General features: G+C 42.0%; 1 protein-coding gene across 11 annotated transcripts in view; it reads left to right on the forward strand.

The window, feature by feature from the left end:
* Nucleotides 1-25,841, forward strand: part of ZNF521 (zinc finger protein 521) — a 281,436-nt gene extending 255,595 nt beyond the window's left edge. For all 11 annotated transcript variants that reach the window (XM_075920829.1, XM_075920828.1, XM_075920827.1 and 8 more), the window contains one exon: nucleotides 25,027-25,841. In XM_075920829.1, coding sequence (XP_075776944.1) covers nucleotides 25,027-25,056 — 30 coding nt within the window. In that variant the 3' untranslated portion in view covers nucleotides 25,057-25,841. The remainder of the gene's footprint in view (nucleotides 1-25,026) is intronic.
* The last annotated feature ends 306 nt before the right edge of the window (nucleotides 25,842-26,147 follow it).

Below are 26,147 nucleotides of genomic sequence, written 5' to 3' on the forward strand. Positions count from 1 at the left end.
TTAGGAAAAAATTCCTAACTGTCAGGGTGGTCAAATATTGGAATAAATTGCCAAGGGAGGTGGTGGAATCTCCCTCTCTGGAGATATTTAAGAACAGGTTAGATAGACATCTGTCAGGGATGGTGTAGACGGAGCTTGGTCCTGCCTTGAGGGCGGGGGGCTGGACTCGATGACCTCTCGAGGTCCCTTCCAGTCCTATGATTCTATGGTTCTATCAACCCTCTGTTTGTTTCTGTGTGTGACGTGGTGCCTGTACAGTTAAACAGTAATGTGTGTGAAACTGAAACGTCAGCCTTTGTTTTCAGTTCCCCAAGTCTAGAGATAGACGGAGCAAGGTGATTATATTCTGGTGTTGGCAAAACCTCTGATTTAGTCCCAGACTCCAACCTCCTCTCCCCTCATGTCCAGGTCAAACCACCTTCACTTCCATCTAGTCCATCTAGTCTGGCACCCCATCATACCATCACACCACCCCATCATACCAAGTGTGCTCCCCTGGCACACTTCTTCCCACCTCATTGAAATGTTGAGATCTTCCAGGAGGTGTCTATTGTCCTTTAAGACCTTTTTGAATCACCGGGCCCCGGGCAACTGCCCCCTTTGCCCTCCCCTCTCTCTTCCCCATCCGTGGGCCTAATTGGATGCAGAGGGAGCAAAAAGCTCTCACAATCAGCATGCACCTCGCTTCCCATGCCCTTGCTTTCAGTGTGTGTCACTTTTGTAATGCCGCTAGGAAAAAACTACACTGATGAAAACCAGCGGAATCTGGCAACCTTGGGCTTGGACAATGGTAAACAAAGTGTCTCATGGGACACACACAGAACGCCAATGGGGCCACAGGTTGCTCATCACTGATCTAAGATAAGGCAGAGTGTCCTATTTGTAGTGCTCCCAAGTGCCTGAGCTGCATCTCCCAGCCAACCCCTGGATGCTAACACTGCCTTATTTAGAGTCCAGCTCAGAACTCATGCACAAAGTCTAGCCCCAGGTGAATGAGAATCAAATGTGTGGGTTAAGAGGGGGGATCTATTATAGTGGGGGAGAGGATAAAGTGTGAGGGGGTTGGGATTCAGAAAACAGAATTGGGGTGAGTAGAATTAGAGGGTGATGGGAAGGATAAAGAAGAATCTCAGTGGACAAGGAAAGGTGAGAGACCAATTTTATTCCTGTGATATTTACATTCATTTGCAAAGAACCCAGCACCTAATGAAAGATTTTATTTTCAAAAACCAACAAATTAATGTTGATGGTAAACAAAATGAAAATGCGTGTGTCCTTTTTTGTTCTTCCTGTTTAAAAAAATCAAACATTTTGTTGAAACCAAGCTGTTCTTGCCAAACTCTTCAATTTTGATGAAACTATATTTTTCAAATTTCAGCCAGCTCTGTTAATTTACTGTGGTACCTGAGTTTGGGAAGGAGAGATTAAGAAAAGAGACACTGCTAAGGTAGAGAAGACAAAGGGGGGAAATGGAAGAGATAAGGGAAAGAGCGATGAAACGAAATAGGAAGAAAACAAGAAAGAGAAAAGAATGAACTGCAGTAGGCCTTAAGAAAAAAATGAACAAATAGCATAGATAATATTGATGAATATTATAGAGCTATGTGTATGACATCTACAAAAGAGAGAGATAATATAATCACCTGTCCCCGGCCTATTAGTCCAGCTCCCCAGGACTGTGCTACTATTTCCAAACCTGAGCACTTCACAACAGCTGCCTTTTTCTTTTTTATTAATGTAAAACCAAACATTTTCTCCCCTCAGAAGCTACTCCTGCCCAAGACTTATGGCTTTCTCTGACCCTGGTGCATTTAAATTCATATTAACTAAAGCACCTGCTTTCCAGTGAAAGATACAAAAATATATCGGAATAAATAGATGTATTACACCTGTGTTTCCTTCTCTGTCGGTTGCCAATTCACTTCAGGGTAACTTTAAGGTGTTGGTTACTATCTACTGCACAAAGCCCTAAGTAGACGAGATCTCAGTTACCTCAGAGACTGCCTCTCTGTGTCTCACCATGCCACTTGCATTTGTCCAGTACACAGAAGCTTCTTGTCCTATGCCCTAGCCAGTTATCTTAAATGGAACTTGGGGGTGGGCATTCTAGGAAGCAGGCTGTCATTTCTGGAATCTGATCTTGCTGAGAATGTGTAAGCATGAACCTGGCCGCATTTAGAATGCATTCTAAGATTAGTCTCTTTGTTCAGGCTTTGCACTAGCTGCAGGCTCTGTGAATCCCTAGCATTTAGCTTATTGGCTTTGTTTTCTTCATTGCTGGCCTTTAAGGTTGTGTTGTGAGAGGGTCACAATTTATCTGTTTACTATATTTGGGAACAGTTGTTTGCTTTTAGTCAAAATTATGCACCTGCCATACATGACAGATGCTAGTCATGTCTCTCAATGCACTTCTAGGCAATGCTCAGCTACTGTGATGATAAGAAAAGTGTAAAAAAACAGAAAGGGAATAGATGCTATGGGGATGAGAGCCATACTCATGCATATAACAACAATGATAATTTAAAGGAAGAGCATATACAGATATAGACAATAGATGCATTATGCTGCCCCATAGCTTTATATAAACCTTGATAGGGCCCAAATCTTCACAGTAGAAATTTTTTCTGTGGATCATCGGATTCATGTTGTTTGAAGTCTGGAAGAGCAGACTGAATGAAAATGTGGAGTCCCATATTTTATAAACTCCCCCACCCCTGAGAAAATGCCAAATCAACAACTACCATTCTAGTAAAAAAACTAGGACTCCCTTTCAAGATTTTTGTATCACCACTGTTTCGCAAACACCCAGAAGAGTCACACTTAACAATAGCAAGGCACATTCAGGAGCTGCCCTAACTTTAGGCAAACTAGGCGGCACTTTGCACAGCAGATTTGACCCAGCTATGCATCCATGACATAGCCTAACCTGAATGGTGTTACAACCCTTTGGACCAGGTCATAATGGCACTCAGTCATATTTAACCCAGCAGCTCTTCCATCATAACAGAGAGGCAGCTGAGCCAAATCTGTCACCCTAGGCCAAAGCGGGAGGGGGGGGTTATTGAAGCTTTCCACGGTGTGACAGAATGTTGTGAGCAATTTCTGGGCACAGCCACCTCTAGGGTTACTAGATGGTTTTTAAAAAAATACCGTACACACTTGATCTCAGATCGGGGGCAGGGGGAGGGGGCGGGACCGGCCGGCGGGAAGCAGGACTGGCTGAGAGGAGCAGTGCTGGCCAGAGAAGACTGGGGGGTGGGGAAGGGAACTGGGTGGCTGGAAGCAGGACTGGCCAGGAGGGAGTTGGGGGGAGCAGGGTTGGCCGGCGGGGGGGGGGGGGGGGGGGAACAGAAGGGGAGGAACCAGCTGGTGGGGAGCGGGGCAGGCCCGGGTGCTCACAGATCCCGGGGCGCTGCCTGTCCCATGCACGGTCCCAGCGGGGCACACGAGCAAGTCCGGCCCTGGGGATTCCATCCAGCCCCACCCCCTTCCTCTCTACTGCATAGTTGCGTACTGCCTGGGTGAGTGTGTGAGCTTGTCTACCAGCCAGGCAGTACGCAACTACATACTGATACTCATGATAATAATAAAAACGTAATTAGAAAATACCGGACATTTATATGTCCGGTATTTTCTCAATTTGTATCCTGGACAGAAAACTCAAATACTGGACTGTCTGGTTCAAAACCAGATACCTGGCAACCCTAGCCACCTCAGAGGCAACTTCAAATGAGCTGGGGAGTAAATCACATGTCCTGGGAGTCAGCTCAGGAATATGGTGGGTTTTTGTGGGTTTTTTTAGTTATTTATATTAACACAATATTAAATGGGAAAAAATAAGTACAATGTTAGTTTTAGGTCCCCTTTAAGGCCTGTGCGAGCTTTTCAGCAAGAGTGTTTACAATTACCAATTAATTATTTGTATGTATTTCAATAGCACCTAGAGACCCCAACTGAGATCAGGACCTCATTGTACTAGGAATGGTGAAAAAAATACATAGTAAGAGACACGCTCTGCTCTAGAGAGCTTACAGTCTAAATAGACAAGCTAGACAAAGGAGAGGAGGAGAAACAGAGAGGTGAAGTAACATGCACAAGGTCACATTGCAAGTCAGAGACAGAACTGGGAATAGAACCCACACCTCCCAGTTGAGAGCCCTATCTCTTGGACAGTGCTGCCTTTCTAATTATTAATCTAATAACTGGCATAGTTTCTGGAGTCTTCATAGAAAAGCACAGACCTTAATTTTAAATAATCTCAACAGATCTTTCTTCTCCCCTTTCCTGCCAAAAGCATCCTTTCTTTTCTTCAGAAACAAGTTTTAAAGTCTTTGTTGCTCAGGGAGAAGAACCTGCTTTTAACTATTTTGGGGATGCTTTATTTCTCTGGCGGGGAAGCAGATCTAAAGCTTCTGTTATGGACTTAGAACAGTATTCCTGAAGAGGCTTCTGGGTTGGTAACTTGTACAGGGCTAATGGTTCTACAAGATCCTAAAGCCTGTCTGTTTTTACATTTATAAAATGAATTGAAACTGAAGAAATATTTAACCAAAACTATTTATTCATTTAAACTGTAACATTTTAATACAGGTTGCTCTTCTGTAAACCGGGACTGTCTGGTGCGACAACATCTGTGATCCAGCAGGACCATGGATATTCAAGGATCAGAGAGTCCCAGCACACTGCAGAAGGAAAGGGGGAGCAGGAGCCCCGCACAATGCAGTGGGGGGGGGGGGAGCCTGGCGTGCAGCCCACCTGGGCTGCAGATGGGAGGGGGAGCCAGAAAGTCCCACACATGGCCCAGCTGGGCTGCCGGGAGCTGGGAAGCCCGTCATGCAGCACAGCTGGGATGTGGAGAGTGGAGCCGGGAAGCCCATTGGGGTGGCGGGGGAGGGGGTCGTGGCAGCAGTAGTACTTGTATGTTTAATGCAGTCTGGATTTTTCAGAAGTAATCTTTTAATGGTTTTAAAGGAAAAATGTCAGTCTAAACATGGGGTGAGCTAACCAGTTGCAAATTAGACAGTCATAAAGCTGAATGTATACCTCCCAGCCTAAAAACAACAGTGGCCCTCCCTCTGTGGCCCAGGAGTGCTGTGGATAGGAAGTGTGGAGAGTTTCCTGCAGACATGGGAGATTTCTGAGGTGGATCTGACCTGACCCCTGCCATTCCTTCCAGGAGAAGAGACGCTGAGCCCAGAGTAGGAGCCACCATCCAAATTGTGGCCTCCCCCATTCACCCACCCCACAGTGATTTACCTCTTCACTAATTGCTCTGGGCACCTAAAATGATACATCCGTGCTGCTGTGTCTGGGGTGTGTGTCTGCTCTTGTGGTCTCTCTTTGCTTCCTTGTCTGAAGTCATTTTTCTGTGGCAAAGCAAGGAAATCTGCAGAGGTTGTGAATTCTGCACAAGCGCAGTGGTGCAGAATTCCCTCAAGAATAACCCACAAAATACCCATACAGAAAATACGTATGTGATCTTATAAAATGTGTAAAGCAAAGCACAATTAAATATATTCATGTACAACTTCCTGTTTTATATACACATATATATTTTCTGCTAGCAGTTTCCTCTTTACCCCACATATATCTGTTCTGCTTGAGAAGTAAGCATGTGTTTTTGATACTATGTCCCTAAATTGATGAAAGCAAACAATTAGCTCAAAGTCTGCATCCATTATCCATTCCCTGTGATGCACTTATGTTCCAGATTGCATTGGTTTTCATGTCAGATGAAGTTTCTGTACGATGTGATTTCAAAGACTGTCCTTACATTAACCGGAGGTAAATCAGTCCAGTATTGTCTTCTTTAATCTGCAATTGGAGTCTGAAATAATTACTATGAGAACTGTATGCTCCACTAGTTCTCCATTCATCTTTGTGGTTTTTAACTCTGAACCCTAATGACGACACACTATATTTCAACATTAACATTTGTATTGCTAATCATTTTAGCATATGGGTTGGGGAAGGGGATGAAAGTGAAGACTATGGAGGAAAACTGGAAAGTGTTCCAGGAAGATGAATGTGAAGAGACAAAAGAAGACGAGAATAAAAGGCAGAGAGGGGAGAGAGAAACAGAAAAAAGGAATGTGTGAAAGAGAAACAAAAGACAGAAACAGTGGTCAAGAAGGTGAATATATTTTCTGCTGAGAGACATTGATGAGGCATGAATCAGACAATAAATAATGAGAATAACAACTGAAATTTCAGTTATTACCAAGTTCTACCATTATAGTTCTTGTGAAATCCACCTACTGACAACAGGGGAGAGATATCTGCTGTGGATTGAGAGGACTAAGTACTCTATTACCACAGATAAAAATTAAAAACAGAATGCAATTTTGTCCACAAAATCAGTTTAATAATCTCTGCCCTAAATGTTTCACTGTACACAACACCACCGTTCATCAGATTGGTTGAGTAAGTCAGAGTAAGCGGAAGCAAATGGTAGACATACGAATGCTATTTGCATTTGATTAGTTTCCCTGGTAGCTCAATTCAGTTCTCTTAATTGTCCATTCATTCATTGCTCACTAATGTATCGGTGACTGATTTTTCTATGCTAAACAGGAAGCACCACTTCTTCATTCTAGGACTCATTCCTTCCTACAACAGCCCTGCTGTTGGCTACCAGTAGCTGCCATTATATTATCTTTCATCTGGCCCAGAGCTGACAACAGATGGCCATCAGTGTGACAGTGTATGAAGCATCCAGCAATGGTGTACTGAAGAGCTTCCTGGCCAGTTCTGCAAACCTCCCTCTCTTCCTCCCTCCACATCTTGAATCAGCTCATCATTCCTGGCTCCACTCTCCACTGGCTCTGCAATTTTCCACACGGCGAAGGCAGAAGGCTGCCACTGAGCCATTGGAACTCTCCCATTCCAGAGCTGCATCCGGCTCCCATTTCTGTGCTTAGCAACAGGCAAAGTAGCAGCAATGCCCAGCTGGTTCTGACTCTGTGTGCTGCAGCCTCCTGGGATGGGTTGCTGCTATTCTCTCACTAAGCATGCCACCATTTGGGATCTGGCTCTTGAACTCATTTCATTTTTTTCATAGCAAAACTTCCTTCCCAATTCTTCTCATTCAGCCACTATGTGGAATTTAGTCCGAAATCAGAAGCAGAGGCAGCAGAGCTGAGCTTAGCCACTGTAGCACTGGATCTTCTCCAGACACTACTCTGGTGGGTTCCTCCCCCTTCTTCCATCTCCCCTCCCCCCGCCCACCCCATCCTCTGCATGACTCAATGCCCCACCAAGAAAAAGCCTATTAAATGTAAAGAAAGCAAAAAATTGTGAAAGTTGATTGTAGACCCCAAAGGGAGGAAAATGTTAATTTCACTGATGGCCTGATGCATTGACAGGTCTGATCATTTAGAAAACAACTTGCCATGGCTGCCATGAATTTGGAGAAAGATATATTGTTTGCTCTTGATGGAGTTTGTGGTACCTCTAGAGCTGAACTTATAGTTTAAGAGAAATTCACATTTGTAGCCTTTATTGTGATATTTGCAGCAAGTCTACAGCTACTAACAGTCTCTGCCCTGAAGCTATGAAGGAGTACAGCTCCATTGTTGGAGAGTGAGACGCGTTCTGTGTAAAAGCCTGAGATGTGGTAGGCAAGATGAATAGTGCTCAAAAGCAGTGCTTGCGGTGCTGTCACTTAGAACAGGAACACTGAGCCTGTAAGCGAAAGTGAAAGACGGATATAAATGAATCCTTTAAAAATGGCAAAATCTTAAACTTCCTAAAATAACAGGTATTTCCATTGAACTGAGTGGTAGGAAAGTTGGGAAGGGATGGTTTCTCCTTACAAGGGAGGTACAAATAATTTGTTAAAAACACTACATAATGTGTGGCTAGTGATTCATCAAGGGATACATCCAGCAAACTCCATTAAACAGAGATCTTGGCTCAAATGAGTTTCCTCCTTTTCAAAACATCAGCATATTCAGATTGCTTCATTACAAGCAATAGTCAAAAAGATTTGAATGATAATGGCAACACAACTGGAGCTGTTCATAACAGAACCCTAACCCAGAAGGAACAGATTTCAGGTTTACTTCTCAACCTGTTATCTGGGTCAGGTTAACCATATTTTGATTCCAAACTGGGACTGACCTGTGATTTTGAGTGGAAACCATCTGAAATATCGTGGATTTGACACAGAACTGGGAAGAAGTCTGTGATTCTTTGAGTGGTGTTTGCTTTGCTTTCAATGCTCTGGGTGACCACCCCTACCCCATCCTGTAAATTGAAAACAAAAAGTGACTCCTTGCCTGTGGACCAAAACTGCTGAGTTATGCCCATCTCTACATACAGTCGTAGGTGTTTATATGCATTGGTAGAATCTAATGTTGCAGCAGAATTACCTAACTAACCCCAAAGTAAACTAAATGTGAGTTATGCACATGCCTGTCTGTCTGTGTCTGACTAAATGATGGATACTTACTCGTATACCCAGTATCTGTAGATATATGGAATGTAATATTCGGAAACTCTGATACCATTAAATATTAGCAGTGCATTTTGCTTTGCTTTGAGTTTGTAAAGGTGAAAGGTGATTGTGCAGGAAAATGGAACAGTATATTTGCTGTGAGACAGGCACTAAGAACTCACTCCCATGCTCAGTTATAATTCATGACTGTACTGGTGGGAAGCCCTTATCCCTCTGTGGAGTTAATGCATCTCTACTGTAGCCTGCTGAGAGCACCCTGCATCCCCTCCCACCATCTGTGCATTCAGTTGTGTGCTTTCTCTCTTTCTCTCTCGCTTTACTGTGACATCTCTTGGTGTTAAAACTGTCAGACGACTACTGCCTGGTAAAGGTGGTTTTATGATCTGTATTAATGTTGAATTGTCATTTAAATGGAAAAGAGCTGGAAGGGGGATATATTACAGTTTCAAATGAGCTCTAATTTAGAAAATGCTGATTAGCAAATTAAAAGAAAAATGTGTCTGTAGCTTTAAATGACTCAAACTGTCTTACATTTGTTGCCTATTATACTAAGAGGGATAATCTGCATGAGAGAGTGTAGAGACAGGAGACAGAGTTTACTGGCAAAGTTATACTTGCTCCCAGTGTGTAATTATTCTGCTGCTTGTTGGAACAGTGACTCTCCCTTTTTAGTGTTGTGATTGGAGCATCGGAATTTGTGCAGCCAGTGGCCTTGTCTATTGAATAGTATTTACCCACCCATCACCCAATTGGTGTAGACAACTATTTTATTTTCCTCCTGTTGACTTCCTCTCTGAATTGAAGCAGTCTACTTGGAGGCTGCAAGTTAATTGCTTCTTTGTTACCTGAGACTTGGGATTCACATGAGCAGAGATCATCAGCTAACACAATCTTACTTAAATAGATATTGTATCAAGATTTTTATGGTGCAAGACATTGTCTAAAGAGAACTGAGTTGACACTACCCCACAGTTTAGGAAGAACTGAACTCAACCACAGAGCTTTGAGACGACGCTTTATTAACCTGGCCCCTTGCTATTAGGGTGGGTTGTAAGCTGAGTGTTATGTCTAAAAGTAAGGTGAAACTGCATATGGTTTATTGCAACAGCAAGATTAATTTGTGGTGTTTCACGATATTTGATCTTACATAGTCTGTTGTTTGTACTTTTTAAAAACATATAAATCAAATCCAGGCCTGAAATACCAGTGTATGAATTTAACAGATGTGGTGCCATAAGGGACCCACTGTGTTATAAACTGCAGAAATGGCCTTTTTATATTTCAGACTCTTAGCTTATTCCCTGAAGGTTTTGGAACCACAGAAGTGAGGTGAAAGGTCATGCTTTCAGACAGTAGCACCCACCCACCACTTGACGTTTGGTGTAATTGTCAGGAAATCCACAGCTAATAATTCTGTTATGCAGTCATAGCATTCTGCAAAATAAAAGTAGGGCAAGAATGACTTCAGTAGCTCAGTGTCCAGGTTTCCTTAGGTGAAAGATCACTTTGAGATGACATAGCTGAGTAGTCAGGCTGAAATCCTACTTGGTATTTTATTAATTTTGCACCAAGATAAATCCTGAATTCTGACAAACTCCATGACAGGTGAAATTCCTTCTTGCAGAATCTGCTCAGCAAGAGGCTGCTCATTTCGTTCTGTTCCGAGGCAGGCAACAGGAGGGCAGCTTTATAATCAGCCCTCAAAGGACCCCCAGCCGCCCCAGAGTCTTGGGCTGATTGAATAACTCCTGGGCCTCTTCCCCTAGGCCTCCATCAGCAGGGGTCCTGTGGAAAGCAATCTCCCGCAGACTGGCACTGAAGTGAGCTTTAAACTACTATTTTCTGCTCTCCAGAGGAGCCTGGAGTACTAAAAGATAGATGGACTGCAGATATTTTATGAGAAACTGTCAGAAGAAGAGCAGAGTAAATGTTTTTTTTCCCCATTCTTTGAGTTGCACACTATATCACCTTAGAATTTCTCCCAGTATCTTTTACATTTAAATAAGAAATTAATTGGTTGCTAACCTTACATTTCTTTCCTCCCTCTTCTCTTTTCTTTCTTCTTCTTCTCTTCTCTCACTTTTTTTTTTTTTTTAATATTCACTCAGAGGCCCTTTGCTTAACCACAGTTGCAGAAAATCAGTACCATTTGCACTGAAATATTTATAATGACAGAATGAAAAATTGGATTCATTTTCTGGCCTGTAGCCGAACAGTCTGCAACTTTGTGCAGCATTGTTTAGCATCTCTCATTCCCTCCTTTCATTGGGGTGGTGTTCAGATGCACATGCACATGCTGCCCATGCTTCAGAGGAAGCTTTAGCAAAACACAGAGCCATTTTTAGTCTCAACGAGAACACAACTTGTTTGTAACCTTTCAACTGTTGATGGAGGGATTCCAGGGGAAGGGAGCATGGCAAACATCCATCTCATTGGAGAGATTATAAAGTATGACATGCAGTAATCAATTTTGTACGAGGAAGTGGCACACTGATTTAAATCAACAGAACATTACAGTATATTCCATAAGAAGCAGTGTGGACCTAACATCAGAACAGATGTCGAGAGTGCTTTACTAATCTCTGCCACTGCTTTCCACTGTGGCCATGGGACACTCACTTGACCTTCCTGAAAGCCAAATTTTCAAAAGCTCACTGCATGTGCAAGCAACTGGGGATTGTGCATTAGCAAATAGGCTTATGGAAATCTGATCCTGTGTCTGTTTCCACAACTTGGAAGATGGAGGTAATTATATATATTTACCTACATCACCACTGAAGACAAATTAGTTAATGTTTGCAAACTACTTTAAAAATTAAGATCCAGATTCCCAACCTCCAGCTTGGACTTTGGCAGCACAAAAGTGCAATAAAGCTGCATTAGCCAGACAGCTAAAGATTCCCTTAGTGTGCAGGAATGCCTGGATGGCGTAGAGCCATAATACTTGGTTGGTTCTGTGCCACCTTCTCTTCTGTAGGTTTTGGACTGTCCTATAGAATTCTATAGAAAATTACATCCCTGCTGTAGAATGCCAGAGGATGGTTCAGAAAGCTGTTAAGAAAGCATTATCTGGTAAGTTCTGTGCCTTTTTAGACAACCAGTTTAAACTACTGTAAACCCATGTGGCCAGAAATTTAAACTCTGGTGCCTAAAGCAGGGTGCCTAAAACCACAGAGTCACCTAAGTAAGTGACTGATTTGATATTGATCTGGCAAGATGCAAAACAACTCCTGAAGGTCCTCAGCACTTTCAGCTGCTACTGATCTAACTAGGAATTATGGGGTGTTCTGTATCTTTGAAAATCAGTCCAGATTTTATGCATCCCAAGTGTAAAAATGTTGGTGTTTTAGTTTAATCGATACTATATTAATAAGAGTGGTCCATTCATTTTCTGTGCCTGGTACTAGTCTCCCTGCTCCACTCCAGGTCACCTTCCAGGCCCAAATTTTTCTTTCCTGAGTTAAAACTTCAGAATTTTGAGTAACTTTAATTGTTCTTTTAGGAGCATAAGTGTGACAGATTTATACAGCTATGCTAATAAAAAAGGAGCATTTACCATTAGGATCAATACAGATCAATTTGTACTGTACAGCAGACTGTAATTTGTGAATGGCACATACTTTTATCAACAGCAGAACGTTTCTTACAGACTTGCAGATTTGTCTTTTTATTGTGTTCCCAAAGATAATTTGGAGAAACATGCTGACATGTAAGTATGAAGTAATGTGTGTTCTCACAGAAACAGCATTGTAATTTAGGAGGAATTTTGCCTGAAGTTGTTTTACTGTAGCATGGCTTTTATTCAAAAAAAGAAGTTTCTACAAAGTGGTGTGTTTTAGGACACGACAAAATGTTCACCAAAACTGTGCATATATTCAGGAGAATTCCTATTTAACCCTTCCTATTGTTTTCTATTTTTCTTTTTTTCCCCTTTATGTATGTGTTTGTGTAATGGTATGTGAAAGGTTGTACTTTTTAATTGTTTTAGCAATTAATGTGAGAGAAAAATAACAAACCAAAAAAGTGAACTTTAACAACAATAACATATATATTTAAAGCTGCAATTTACATAATCTAGATCTCCTTGTAAACTGAACAGCATTTAAGAATAAAGCTATAGGTCAAACTGGGAGTTGTTCTAATGCCAAACAGTTATTTCTCTAGTTGATGTGGCCACAAAGCTAAAATATCCAATCTTAAAATGTCTCAAATGCTCAAGAGAACTGCAGCGACTATAGGATCCAATTCACAGTTCAGTGATAGTACAGATCTTGCTGATGATGTTGTGAAGAGATATTATATACTGTAAGGACTGTAAAAGTAGCTCCCAAACACGTTTCACCTTAGCATAAGAGGTAGTAGCTTTCTGGGAAGCTTTATCTGGGGATGGCCCAAATCTTTGAGTTGATTTTGTGTTGCTGTTTGGCGCGCCAGTCAGTTTAGTGAAAATACTTGTTTATAAATTTTGCCAAGGTAAAGTAAATGTAAGAGCTTTAAATTTCAATAAGTGCCACTTCTGTATAGCAGGCTCCTTTGAGGACTGATTAGAAAGCAGACCTCCTGTTGCCTGCCCCTTTATGCATACTGTAGTATTGCTGTGTGTACTTGTTTATAGCTTACCTTTGAATCTGTATAAGAGTGTGCCGTGGTATGATGAATCGCCTTCTAATAGACAAGATTCTGCTTTTATTCTGGGATCAAGCTAATACTTCACTTTAAAGAGCTGTTTTAATTAGGTTGTTTTATTCTAATGAATTAAAATAAACGTGGAGTGCCAAATTGTATAAGAATGTGAGGGATATAGATTAGTCTCTCCATAGCTACAGCACAGCTTTTTTGTAAAGGAATTAAAGTCCTGCATTTCAGATGCGTGGCGCTACAGGTAGGTGGCTGCTGAGTATAAATGGTGTCTACAGTTATTTATCTTTTTCCACCTAAAAAGACAACCTCACCTGGTGGCTGTGTTTGATTCACTGACCCCAAAAGTACAGTTCTGTAGTATCTGAAAACATCATGCATGCCTTGTGATTAGTGCACCACCTTCAGAGCTGATTTCCATGTGCAAATGTGGAGATGGTGCAGCCTTACCTGAGAAATTAAAGGCTGATTGTTGTCGAATGAAAGTTTGACTCCTTGAAATATCATTTACCTTTACTTCAGTGAAACTCTGTATGCTCTCTACCTTTTTTTTTCTATTATCTTTTGGGAATGTATATCCTTAGCTGAGCTAAATGTTAGAGTAGGGCAGGGCTACTAAGCACATGCGGCCCAGGGAATGTTTGTTTGCTGCTCACAGTGCGGTTTGGGTTTACGCGGGACTCAACACACGGCCCGTGGATGGGATCCTTTGAATATGGCCTCCACTGGGAACACGCTCTGCAATGGCAAGTCAATATAATGGTCTTCTGTTGAGATGCATTATAGTAGTTAAATTTCTGGATTGTCATTGCTCATAAAAAGTGCTGTCATATGGGTGAAAGTTGGGTAAATATTGCATTTTATTAATATCAGCAGAACTGACTTGAATGGGGCCTGAGTGTTGTGCAGTCTTGCCTTAATCTTTGTATTCATGCCCATCAGTGTGAAAGAAGCTATTTGCATATATTTGCATATACATACAACCACACTTAAGTTGGCATGTGCTGTGAATTTCATTGTGTCCCCCAGGGCTTCCAAAGTTGAGTGGCCCTGGTGGAGGGGGTATTGTATGCTCAAAGATAATATATGCAAAATCTAAGTTCTGAGCTCCTTTTTGTCACTCGATAACCATAAGCACAATATACTGTGGGTATGGCACAAAGTAGTGGAGTGAACACAGTGATCTATGGACTGGTGGTGTGTTTGTATGTATAGATTTGTGTAAATAATAAAGGAATACAGGCAAGTTACAGTGTTTTTTTTTCTCTTTCACATATGAAGAAACCGTTCTTAATGGGTACTGTTTATTTGTAATCTTATCCAGAGGAAGGCTTGTATGTGCACTTGTGGTAACTGGAAATCATTGTTTTAAAGGTTGCCCTTTGCATATAAATCACAGCTGTATGTGCTTCCCCTCCATTTCAATTGGATGACCTTTGGAATCCTATGGACAGGAGTTTAAATTCAAGGCCTGCCAGTCAGTTTAGGATTTGAAATCAATGCACTGATCCAGAAGTTAGTAGTCATTCTGCTTTAAACTAGAACAAACAGAATGGAAGTTGGGGAAGGGAAAGGGCCACAGGAACACTCTTCTGATAACATGTAAAGAAACACACGACTGACTCAATAGACGTGCAGAAAATAACATTCATTGTCTGCTTAATCATGAAAAAGACTTATCAGAATTCAGCAAGCAAAAGAAAACAAGAGAAGGAAATGAGAAATGTCCTGTTGGAAATGTTACTGTGCAATTGTCAACGTAAGCCTCTGTTATTTGTCACTAATTACTACACTGAGCTGTTAAATATTTAGTAGTAGTTTGTTTAATTGGGTTTGACCTATAAAGAGTATGTACATACTGTAGTTCTAGTACCAGGAGTCAGTTCTGTACTCAGAGCTGGGCAAATTGGAAATGTGCATTCACGTAAGAGGAACACATTATGTTGTCAGGCAAGGTGTCTCCTTTCCCTCCTCCCCCTCCACTCCACACAGATTTTGTTGTTGTTACGATATCTAAAATTTCAGCACGAGAAAGGAGCACCACTTGTGGATGTAAAATAGGAGGGAGGTCATTCTTAAACTTGTTTACAGATGTTCTAGTTTAGAAAGCACCAGCATAATAAATTAAACATTACAAGTAAAAAAAAATAAAACAGCAACAAACTGGCACAAAAACACATTTGTCTGTAAAACACTAACTTAATCCCTGACTATCTTATTAGGTACCATTGCCTATCAAAGCTACTATACTGTAGCTGCAGACAAATGTGGAATCATTCCGTTATGGCTTCTGTTTCCTCTTTTGTGTGACTGTGTCTGCCATAGTGGAAAGAGTCCAGGGTGTCCCTTCCTGACTTTGGGGTTGTAGTTTTTCTTTGCTAAAAGTATCAGCTCACACGTGTGCAAAATATTTTTTTTCTAGTTGATTCAGACCTGATTCTCTTCTCCCTAATACCGGTTTTGATAACTCTATTAGTTTCAACGGAGAATGTATTTATTCATAGCAAGACAATTATGATCATAGTCAGGCCTGCTGACAGAGGTGAGAAGGGGACAAAGAGGACAGTTGCCCCAGGGCCCAGTGATTCATAGGAGCTACAGCAGCAGCCAGAGCCCCGGGCTCTGTAAATCCCCACCAAAGGTCAGCTCATCAGTGATATTTTACTACAAGTTGGACCTCCCTGGTTCAGCTCCCTTGGGACCTGAGTGGTTCCGAAGGAGGGATTTTGGCAGATAAGCGGGGGGGTTATTTCTGCCCCCCTTGCCACCGGCCCTCCATGCTGGCTCTGCTCCTGGCCGGTTCCCCGCATGCATCCATCCCTGCTGCCCTGCCACAGCTGCCCACAATCCCACCACTGGGGTTCTCGGCTTCGCTGTAGTAAACCTCTGCCCTGCCGCCAAAGCTCCCGGCCCCGCCAGCCTGCAGGCCCCCCGCTGGGACTTCCACCCACTCCTCTCTGGCAGACTGCTGCTCAGCTGCAGGGGTTCCCAACCCTGTCAGACCTACCGGGACAGCACCAGCCCTGTTACTGGGACTTCTGGCTCCGCCAGCCCTCCTGTGACATCCTCACAGTCCCACTGCTGGGGCTCCTGGCCCCACCACAGCAGACTGCTACCTGTTGGAGCCCTCTGGTGTTCCAGCCACCCTGCCACTGGCTCACCCGGACTCCCGCTCTCAGTTGCTGGCCTCCCTGCAGCCAGCCTGGTTGGGTTCCTGACCCCCACAGGACTTCTGCCTCTGGTTTCTCTGGTCCAGCAACAGGGAGTCCCGGTTGAGAGAGGTTCAACCTGTATTAGCTTTCAGAAAATTACTGAAGAAACGTAGAAGTGTTGCATTTTTAAATTTCAAAATGCATCCCCAGTTGGTCCTATCCACTTAGTGCTTTTTGTGATTTTGTCTTATCGAGATTTTAAGATATGACAGTCCGAATGTGCAAGACTTGGCTGTAGACATGAAAGCACTGAATAATTACCAGCAGTGCTATTTCTGAATCACTATGATGTAATGCAGAAACATATAAACAGCTCCATTGAAGTAAGTTGTTTGAGCAATTGTAATTCATCAGGAACTTTTCCAAATTGTCATTGTTAACAGTGGTCACTCATTGAGTAGGGGGCGCAAAATCCCATTTAAAACATTAACTGGTTCAACTGTATATTTAACTGGTTAACTGGCCTGCTGCATCACACTACAGCATGGTGGATCCTGTCAGGCTGAAGTGCCCCCATTTGCGGCATGGTGATCCTGCACAGGCTGGAGTGCCCTCTGCCCCAGGTAGGCTGCTCCAGCCGTGCCGGGCAAGGGTCATCATGCCACGGACTGGGAGCTGCTGGGCTGGGCCCGTTGCACCGTGCCACATGTGCGGGGCTGCTTACACTTCACCGTGGGCAGGGGGCTGCTCCAACCTGGCCATAGGCCCATTAACCGGTTATCCTGGTAAGCATGCCAGTAAGGCAAGAGTAACCGGGTACACCTTTATATCCCTATTCATGAGGTAGGACTATCTTTCATTGCTCATCATAGCTGACAAGAGCCTCTTTCTGCAAAGTGATGAGCACTCTTCAGTTCCTTCTCCATCTCTGGGATTTGAGGGTGCACAGCTCCTCGCAGGAGCAGACTCAGTATAGTGGAAATATCTCTATTGTAGTTCACACCAAGCATATTTTTTCCCCATTGGAAAGTTTTCAAAGTTTAAATTGTGTGGTTGGTTCAAATTAGGTTCAAACTTGGGATACTGATCTTCAGCCTGGCTGAGCCTTCAGTTTCCTTTTTCTAAATCATGTTAAAACTTTATCACAAAAGACAGCAATACTGCTGCTACTCTATCCACAGCTCTGGAGTGCTGAACAGAGTAGTTACCCGTCAGAAGCCTACGACTTGCCTGAAATCTCCCTATTCTCTGTTGCAAAACCCTCCTGCTGGCTTCTTGCTCTTTGCCTTTGTTTAACAGGCAATGCCACATTATCTTTCCAGGACTGAACTCACTCAAACCCAGGCTGAACCTCCAGCTCCCAAGAATGGATCCATTTTCCAAGTGTTGTCATTTGGAAATCAGATGTCGTTCTAATGAGTAGCTACCATTATATGGACGTATTTTTTAATTTTAAGGGTTCAGACATAATTATTTAACATTTGGAGGCGGTCATTTATTTTTAGATTATCTTTTGATAGGCTATGGGCTGATGGGAATCAGGAGAATTGTTGATGCCATGTAAGCATGTCCAGGTTATGGGTATATGCATAGGTTCCATTTACTTCTTTTAGTTGCTTTGAAATGGCATAAGTATTTGTCTAAATCTAGCTCCTGGATAAGGAGGTCTTCTTGAATACATGATTTTGGGCTGGATCAGTCGTTTCCTATCCAAGGGTGAACATCAGGAAAAATTTCCTAACCATGAGGTCTATGAAATAGTATTCCAAGGGATGTGTTGAGAGCACTAATTAAAATTGGACCAGGCAAAACATTTGAAATTATATTGTAGGCAATAAACCTCCATTGTCAGAGTGGATAGATAAATAAGTCTTCTATGTCTTTAAATTCTATAATTTTCTCTAAGTCTCTTTTTTATGTTATTTCACCTTTTCCTTTAATGGTGAAACAGAACTGCCCAGAAAGGTTTATATTTTATTGCAAGCTATGTTAAATGTCAAAAGAAAATGCAACTGTTTCTGTGCAAATTTGCAGTCATTACACTGATATGAGTGAAAGAAAAGCTACATCTTTGTAAGCCAGGGACATCAATGCAATGCATCAGATCTGCAGGACAATGGCAAAAGAGTGCAATGGCTTTATACGGTTACTGTTTCTACATTGCATTTCCATACCTCATTCACCAAGTCTAACAGAAATGTAGTAGCGTGCATCATTCATGTTGTTAGAAACACTTTTTATCCAGCTGTTTCAAATACCCACAAAGATCTTAGCTAAGTAAGATTGGACAGTACTCTTTTTGCATCTGAATTATTAGGGCATATTGAAGTTGGTGGTTCTCAAAGTGTGATCCGTGGACCATCTTGCAGGTGGGCTGCTGGCTTGGGGCTCACCCCTCCCTCCTGCAGCGGGGAGCCTGTGCTGGTTCTCCAGGCCACCCTCCCTACCATGAGCATGGAACAGCAGCACCAGCTTCCCGCTGCTGGGGAGGAGGCGAGACTCACGGGCTGGATCCAGCTTGCCGGGTAAGGAAGCATCTCCATGCGCTGGCACTCCCCTCAACTGGGGAATGGCAGCACAGGAAACCGCTCACCTGAAGGCTTTCCCCACTGTTTCCATTGGCCGAAATCAATGGGAGCAACTGGGAGGCAGTGCCTGAGAGTGGCAAGAGGCACAGAACCAGTTAAGTGCCTCCCTCATTCCCAGACCTCATATCCCCCATCACCCTCCCGCACCCCTTCCACCCTACACCCCCACCACACTCCTGCACCCTTCTTCCTTTCCACCCACCCCCACTCTCAGCCTGCTCCTGCACCTTACCTCCTGGCTGGACCCTGCACTCCCACCCCTTCCCATCCTCTCCATTTTGTCATCATGAGTGGTTGGCTGGTGGTCTGTGGAAAGGTCTGTGTTGAGGGGACTGGGCCACAGGCCAAAGAGTTTGAGAACCACCGATTTGAGTATTTTTCAAATCTAAATATCTCCTAAGTATATGTGTTCAGGAATCATCAATCAATTGCAGTTAATTGGCAAAAAAAAAAAAAAAAAACCATTCAGGGTATGTAGTGATATACAATGGAACGGGGCTCTGATGTCTACGGCAATACATAAGCACCCCAGGGGAGCAGTCACCAACCAATAGATCAAGATCTACTGGTAGATCTTGATGCCTTTGACTAGTGATCCTGACAGGTTTGGCCAAGAGGCTATCAAGTTCTGGCACTTCAGCTGCCCCTTCTCCTACTGCTGCACATCTCTTGCCCTTTGCTTTGGCGCTGCCCCTCTCTATGGGAGCCTCCTGCTTGATGTGTAGGGCGGGGGAGGGAAACGAGGGATACAACAGTCAAGTGCCCCCCTCCCACTCTGTATCCTTTCTCCACAGAGCAGAAAGGGGCCACAACAGGACTTGGGTTGGAGTTTTCTAGCTGCTTTAGGGAGTGGTCCAGGGCCAGGACAGGTGTGAGCCTTCCTTAGCCCCACTGCACCACCACCCAGGAGCCAACAGCAGTGCCCAGCTGGAGCCCACATCCCAAACTCTATCCCAGTCATGAACCCCCTCCTGCACCCTAAAGCCCTGCCCTAGCCCCCAAACCCTGTCCTAGAGCCTGCACCTAGAACCCCCTCCTACATCCCAAATGCCTGCCCCAAGAGTCTCTCAGAGACCCTCTCACACTCCAGGTCCCTTAATCTAAGACCAGAGCCTGCACCCCAACCCTCTGCCCCAGCCTGATGAAAGTGAGGGAGGATGGAGTGAGCAGGGGTAGAGCCTTGGAGAAGGAGGTGTGGCAAGGGTATTTATATTTGAGGTAGATCTTGGATTGCACTTAAATTCAAAAAGTGATCTTGTGCTCATAAAGGTTGGAGTCCACTGCCCTAGGTCAAGGAAGGATAGCAAAACTTGCCTTTTCTCAGAGTTTTTCTGACATTGGTTTGTTTCTGAAGTTTTTGAACGTTCTTACGGCTTTTTTTCTGCAGTGTGTTCATTGTTTTATCTTTTGGATAGTGTGGAGCGTAGAGTAACAGGTATCAATACCACGTAAAGTGATGAAGTATCAGACTGAAGTTCAAGAAACCATGTTGACACTGTGGAATTGAATTCATGATTTGGCATTAACATTCTAATTAAGGTTTTGCTTGGTTTGCCATTATAACCTTCCTCTAACTCCCCTGGCTCCATCTGCCCCAACCATTCTAGAAAAGCCAAAGTCCTGTTGTTAGCTTTGGACAGTTTGGAAACTGTGGTACAAGATAAGAAGTTTGGAATAAAAAGCAAGAGAGAGAAGCAGAAAATCTTGATTAGAAAGTATAATTTAATAGAACGTGTATTGAACCAAATGTATTGATTAATGTGGAAGATATAGTACTTATATTGATTCTAACTAGAGATTTAGTACTAAAAGCTGTAAGCCAAAAAGCTGTTGCAAATTGCTACAAAAGTCAGTTTAATGCTGTCCTTGAGAATGCCTTCACAAAGAAATTCTTCTAATGTTTGAGGAGTAGGTAGAATGCGGTATATGTCAGTTTGATCCCGGAGGGTTTTATTTTGTACTCTAATAGCTGTTACGAGCCTACATTATATCCAAGGAGTAATTTTCCTTAGGGGTGCCCAGCTCGCTTTGTGTCAATATTCTAGCATTTTAAGTCACGTACAGTATATGCTTCTGGGAACAGTGCAGGAGCCAGCCAGACTCATAATGGTCTGCATTCATTAATAAAGGCAGAAGCTTCTGTCCCTCCATTGCCCACTACAGGGATGCCTTCCTGGTCTTCAGGGACCCGTACAGACACATTTAAAGAAAGCTTTATTTTGAGTGGGCAGGAGATGAAATGCAGGACTTGTAGGCATTTCCTAAGTCAGCTATATGCCCGAGCACAGGGGTGACCTTAATGGGTCAGAGAAGAATGCAGGTCAAAAGACTTATTATCCAGCCTGTTGGAAACCAATTGCTTTTGTTTAAAAAAAAAAAAAAAAGTAGTGCTTAAAGGTTGATAGTAATGTAGAATTCTTCTTTACAATCTGAAACTGTATTGAAATGCAGGGGGTTTATGAAAAAATAAAATAAAGATTATCCTTAATGTGTGCAGATAAAGGATTCCATATATATGATAACATACAGTGTACCATAATTAGTTAATCAGTGATGATTGATTACGGATGTTTGTGTTCTTGAACTAAGGAAAAAATAACATGCTGCTGTGGTACTGTCACCATCTGTTGAAGGAAGACATCCACATTTAATCTTTAGATTTCTTTATTTGTACCCTTCTTGTACAGCTTCTAAGGTACAATTGTGTCCTATTTCGTCTTGTTAAAAAACATCGCATTTAAATTGAATGCAATTGCAGTTTGCATTAGAGATCCAATGACATAGTGAATCACTGGATTTTTTTTTTCTTCACTGGGTGTAGTGGAATGGATGGCATTTTTTGCTAGCTGGTACGTCTGTTTTTTATTTGAGATATATATAGAGAGAGCGATACCAAACAACAGAAAAATATTACTTTCTACTGTCTTAACAGTTTCTACAAAACAACCCTGTTCTCTTTGCAGAGATTTCTCTACCCACTATTGTAGTGAAATTTGGATATGATTTTAACTTTATAGCACTATGTATAGGTATTTCCCAAGGCTTTCTACTCATGGAAAAAGGTGTAGTCTAAAGCAGCTCATTGGGAGTAGAGATTCTGGGTTTGTGTCGCTGGGTTGGCAAGCGATATCTGAATCTCTAGAAACCAGGTAATTAGGTTTTAAAAGAATTTTATCTGTGAAGTATGTTGAAGCCAAGGTCTTGTAAATGTTTCCTAAATAAAATCCAGGTCGGGAAGTTGGGGTTTGTAAACATCGGTCCTAGTTCGTTTGGTTTTTATTGCAAGTAATAGATGCTGTGGCAGAATGGGCTGCCAATATTCTTGTGCGTGCAAGCCCAGTTTTTCATCATGAAATCTGAGGCCCTTTGAAAATGTTACTCTACCCGCTGGTGAGGATGTGTTGGAAAAAATATTTTTTCTCTTTCTACTGCTAAGTATCAGATCAAAATTTTTGCTTCACAGAGGGACTGTACTTTGTACTTAAAGGAAAACATGTGTCTTTATTGTGGTGAAAGGGGATAGTAATACGTGATGTCTTCAGCGCATTAGTTGAATTACATGTTTAGCAAAAACAAACACCTCAATTGCTCTAAATTCAGGAAAGATATTTGCTCTAGTAAATTTCCAAAATAAGGATTTTTTAAACTTCTCTCTTAAACGTGTACTGTGTCTTCTGGTAAGGGCAGATTCTACTGGCATACTCACACAGCAGATCTCAGCATTAATATTCTGCTCTCCCTGTATGTACAGGACTCTCATGTTCCTGTCAATGGGAGTTCCATATTCTGTTTTCCCCACAAGCGGGAACTCACACTGTTATGAAAGTGGGAATTCTGTGCACATAGGGAGAGCAGAATATCAACATTGAGATCTGCTGTGTGGATAATACAGAAAAATTTTGCCCTAAATTTTTAAACCCCCTTAAAAAAAACAGTTCATAACTGGGATTAATGTTTGTAATTTTCAGTCACTTAGACATGGGGTCTCCAATAGATGGCTTTTTGTAGGATGGAATATGGCTCTCTGTGGGATTACAGAATTTTCCTCCTTTTCTTATCTCTACCCTCCCATCTGTTGCCTGCTTGTCTTGCCTGTGATGTGCTTTCAGATTTAGTTTATGAAATAGCCTGTCTATTGTTTATGTATTTCTCCCTAATTAATTGTTGCCTCAAAATACATTTTGGAAGCACTAATTGCTTTGGAGAACTTGACCAATTGCATGCTGTTTAACTCTTTAAAATAGGTACAACTGCTTGATGAAGGCTGACAGTGCCCCACTCTTTGCATTGGGAACTGTGCTTGTTGTGTCCTGTTCTGTTCGGCATTTTTCTCATGCCACTTTTTTTCCGAGTTTATGTCTTCATTATCTCTTGAGAACCTCCGTTGTGTGCCAGGTGGTATCATCTAGAACACTGAGCGAATGGGTCCCATTTCATGGTTTGTTTTGTCTCTCGCTTTTGTGCCTTTTTATTTTTTAATAAAAAATCATATTGCAGTCGAAGCACTGAGCACACACGTAAAGCTCCTTTCAATTGTTTCACCAACGGCTGCGCGGCTCTTCCAGACCCAAAACTGATTATATGTCACTCCGACAGTCAAAAAGCAGGAGATGACTGACGCACACTCTCATTAGATCAAAAACAAAAGAAATTCCCAAAATCTCTCTTCAAGGTGACAATGTGACTGACATTAACCACTCAAAGCAAGAAAATCAAAATTGAGGTTGTCACTCCATGTTTATCTTGTCCTAGTGTTTCCAGGTACTGCAGGGTTTCAGATGCTGTTATGTAATATAAGCAGTGCAATAGTGGATACATCGGGATGACAAAAGGGCAGTCTGACTAAAGTTTTAATCCTCTTGCTTTTGTGGTTTAAAGTCAGAATTTGTTGCCTGTGAACAACCAACATTTTAGTCTGCAACTGTTCCTGCTTTACAGCACTTTGAGATGAGTTTATGGAAGATGCCATATGAAATCAAATGAAATAATAATTTCTTTTTAAGCCTCTGACCTTGGTGGGTCTGGAGTCCCTGTTATCAGCACTGAGTAATTTTGCATTCACATCTGGAAAACATGTTTCCAAGTGTCCCTGGGTCATTTTCCTTTTCATCTTGAGACAAGCACTACTTTAAAAATTCCTCAGTTTTACCCCGAGAGAATTCCTTTTCTTGCCAAATGTCCCATGAACGTGTGTGTGTGTGTGTGTGTGTGTGTGTGTGTGTGTGTGTGTGTGTGTGTGTGTTATACTGTATTGTTAGATTAACACGGACTCACACAATATTCACCTTTTCTTTGCTGTGGCTGTAATTTGTTTATCTTCAGGGGTGACTCCTGCAGTGAGGTTCGCTTCCCTGAAAATGCTGTGCATCTTTTGGGAATAGGTTAGTTTTAAAATGCTGTAGTCCAGAAGAATCTGTACATAGATTAAAGCTCATGAAACAAAAGGAGAGGACTGCACAGTTTAGGAAGCACAGTGACTGATGTAGCATCTTATCAGGTTGTGGTGATCCCTTTGCATTAGGGGTTGGTGTAGGGAAGCTTGCATTGCTACTGCCCTCTTTGAATTCTTTCTGTGGATAAATAGAGAACTTCCGTTTCCGGAATTCACTTCAGAAAACAAGGGTTAAGATGTTCTTTAGTAGGTAGAAGGATGATTCTGGCTGCCCAAACTGCTTGCCAGACAGCCAAGTGAGTGCTTTGGTGGGCAACTCCCCTCCTTCTTTAAAATATGTGCTATTAATTGTGGGGTAGAGATGTGGGTTGTCTGGCTGTCTTTTCTAGTAAAAATGCTAAAATTATAGTATTTCTAGTGTGTAAGCCATAAGGCCATATATGAGAAGGAAATGTGTGTCTCATTACATGTTGTGGGCTAAATCCATAACTGTGAGAGGAGGTACTGAAGCCAATAAAGTTGTGTTCAGTTTCAACAGGGCAGAATTTGCTCTAATGCACCGTGAAGTATTCAACAGCTATTCATGTAATTTACAGAAATGATACCAATGCAAAATTGCAGAGCAAAAAGCCTCATCTTTTAACAGCAAAGATTCTCTAGGCCATTTAAAAGAGAGATGGCGCACATGTTCCTCTTGTATACAGCATAATATATTCAGCTGGTAGCATTGTTAATGCAGCTTTTTCTTGTAGTATCACCAAGACTGCAACTAAGTCACGTGTTTAATTTTTTTTTCAGAATCATACGATGACCCAACATAGCAGTTAGTGCAATGCCCGTCTCTTCAGGAGAATCCTTTGTGGCACAAAAAGGGAACACGTTTTACTCTTTGCACGAAACTTTCATTGTTAATGTATATTTTTCAGAAACATTGTATTGTACCATAAAACTTGTATTATCAAAACTGTTGGATGTTCATGTGTTTGAACTTTTGAGCACCGGATAGACTTCCTGTATATAAAGTGTTGCACATGTATTATGTTGTCTGATACTAAAATGGTCTTATAAAGACAAGTGGACTTGGGCCCTATTCAAGAAAGATAAAAAATAATAATGTGTGAGGAAAAAGGCTTAAGAAAATGTCATTTTCAAGAAAGAGGGGGAAAATAGCTATGTTATACTACAGCTGTTTGGTATTCCTTTCATTTAAACTTAAGTCTAGAATCTCTCTCTTTTGGTATACAAACGGATGAATCCAAGACTATTTTTTATTGCTGAAGATTCTTGCAAAAAAACATGAAAAGACTTTCTCACAAAGCAGGAACCCACCGCTGAATAAGGCCCATATATATATTTGTAAGCCTTGCGATATGACAGATAGCATTACCATATATGCAATAGTTGTTACGTAGATTGTCAAAGAAACTTTTTTTTTCCTGAATACCATTTGAAGCTTTGAGTGTTCAAGACTTTCCTTAATGATTTCGCACAGCCAAATTCTTGACTCAGTTGAACTAACCTGTATGTTACTGTTATTAATGTTTACTCTGCGGTCTGAACCTGGAGATTACTGGAATTGTTTTCCAAGAGGAAATAAATTCAGTTTACCATTATGTACAAGTGCAATTGTGTCTTTTCTTTTTCTTATTACAGTACTATTAAAACATATCTGTTGCATCACTGCAATTGAAACATGAACTTGAAGAAAACATCCACTGGTTTTTTTCCGATTAGCAAAGTCAGCATTCAGTTTGCTGGATGCTCTGGCTCCTCATGGGTCACAATTTATCCAAACTTTCTAATAACCTCAAGTATGCAGCAATTATTTACATATTTACATAGATTTAGTTGGGATTGGTCCTGCCTTGGGCAGGAGACTGGACTTGATGGCCTTGTGAGGTCTCTTCTAGCTCTATGAT

Source organism: Pelodiscus sinensis, chromosome 2 (assembly GCF_049634645.1).
Source record: "Pelodiscus sinensis isolate JC-2024 chromosome 2, ASM4963464v1, whole genome shotgun sequence".
Classification (NCBI taxonomy): Eukaryota; Metazoa; Chordata; order Testudines; family Trionychidae; genus Pelodiscus; species Pelodiscus sinensis.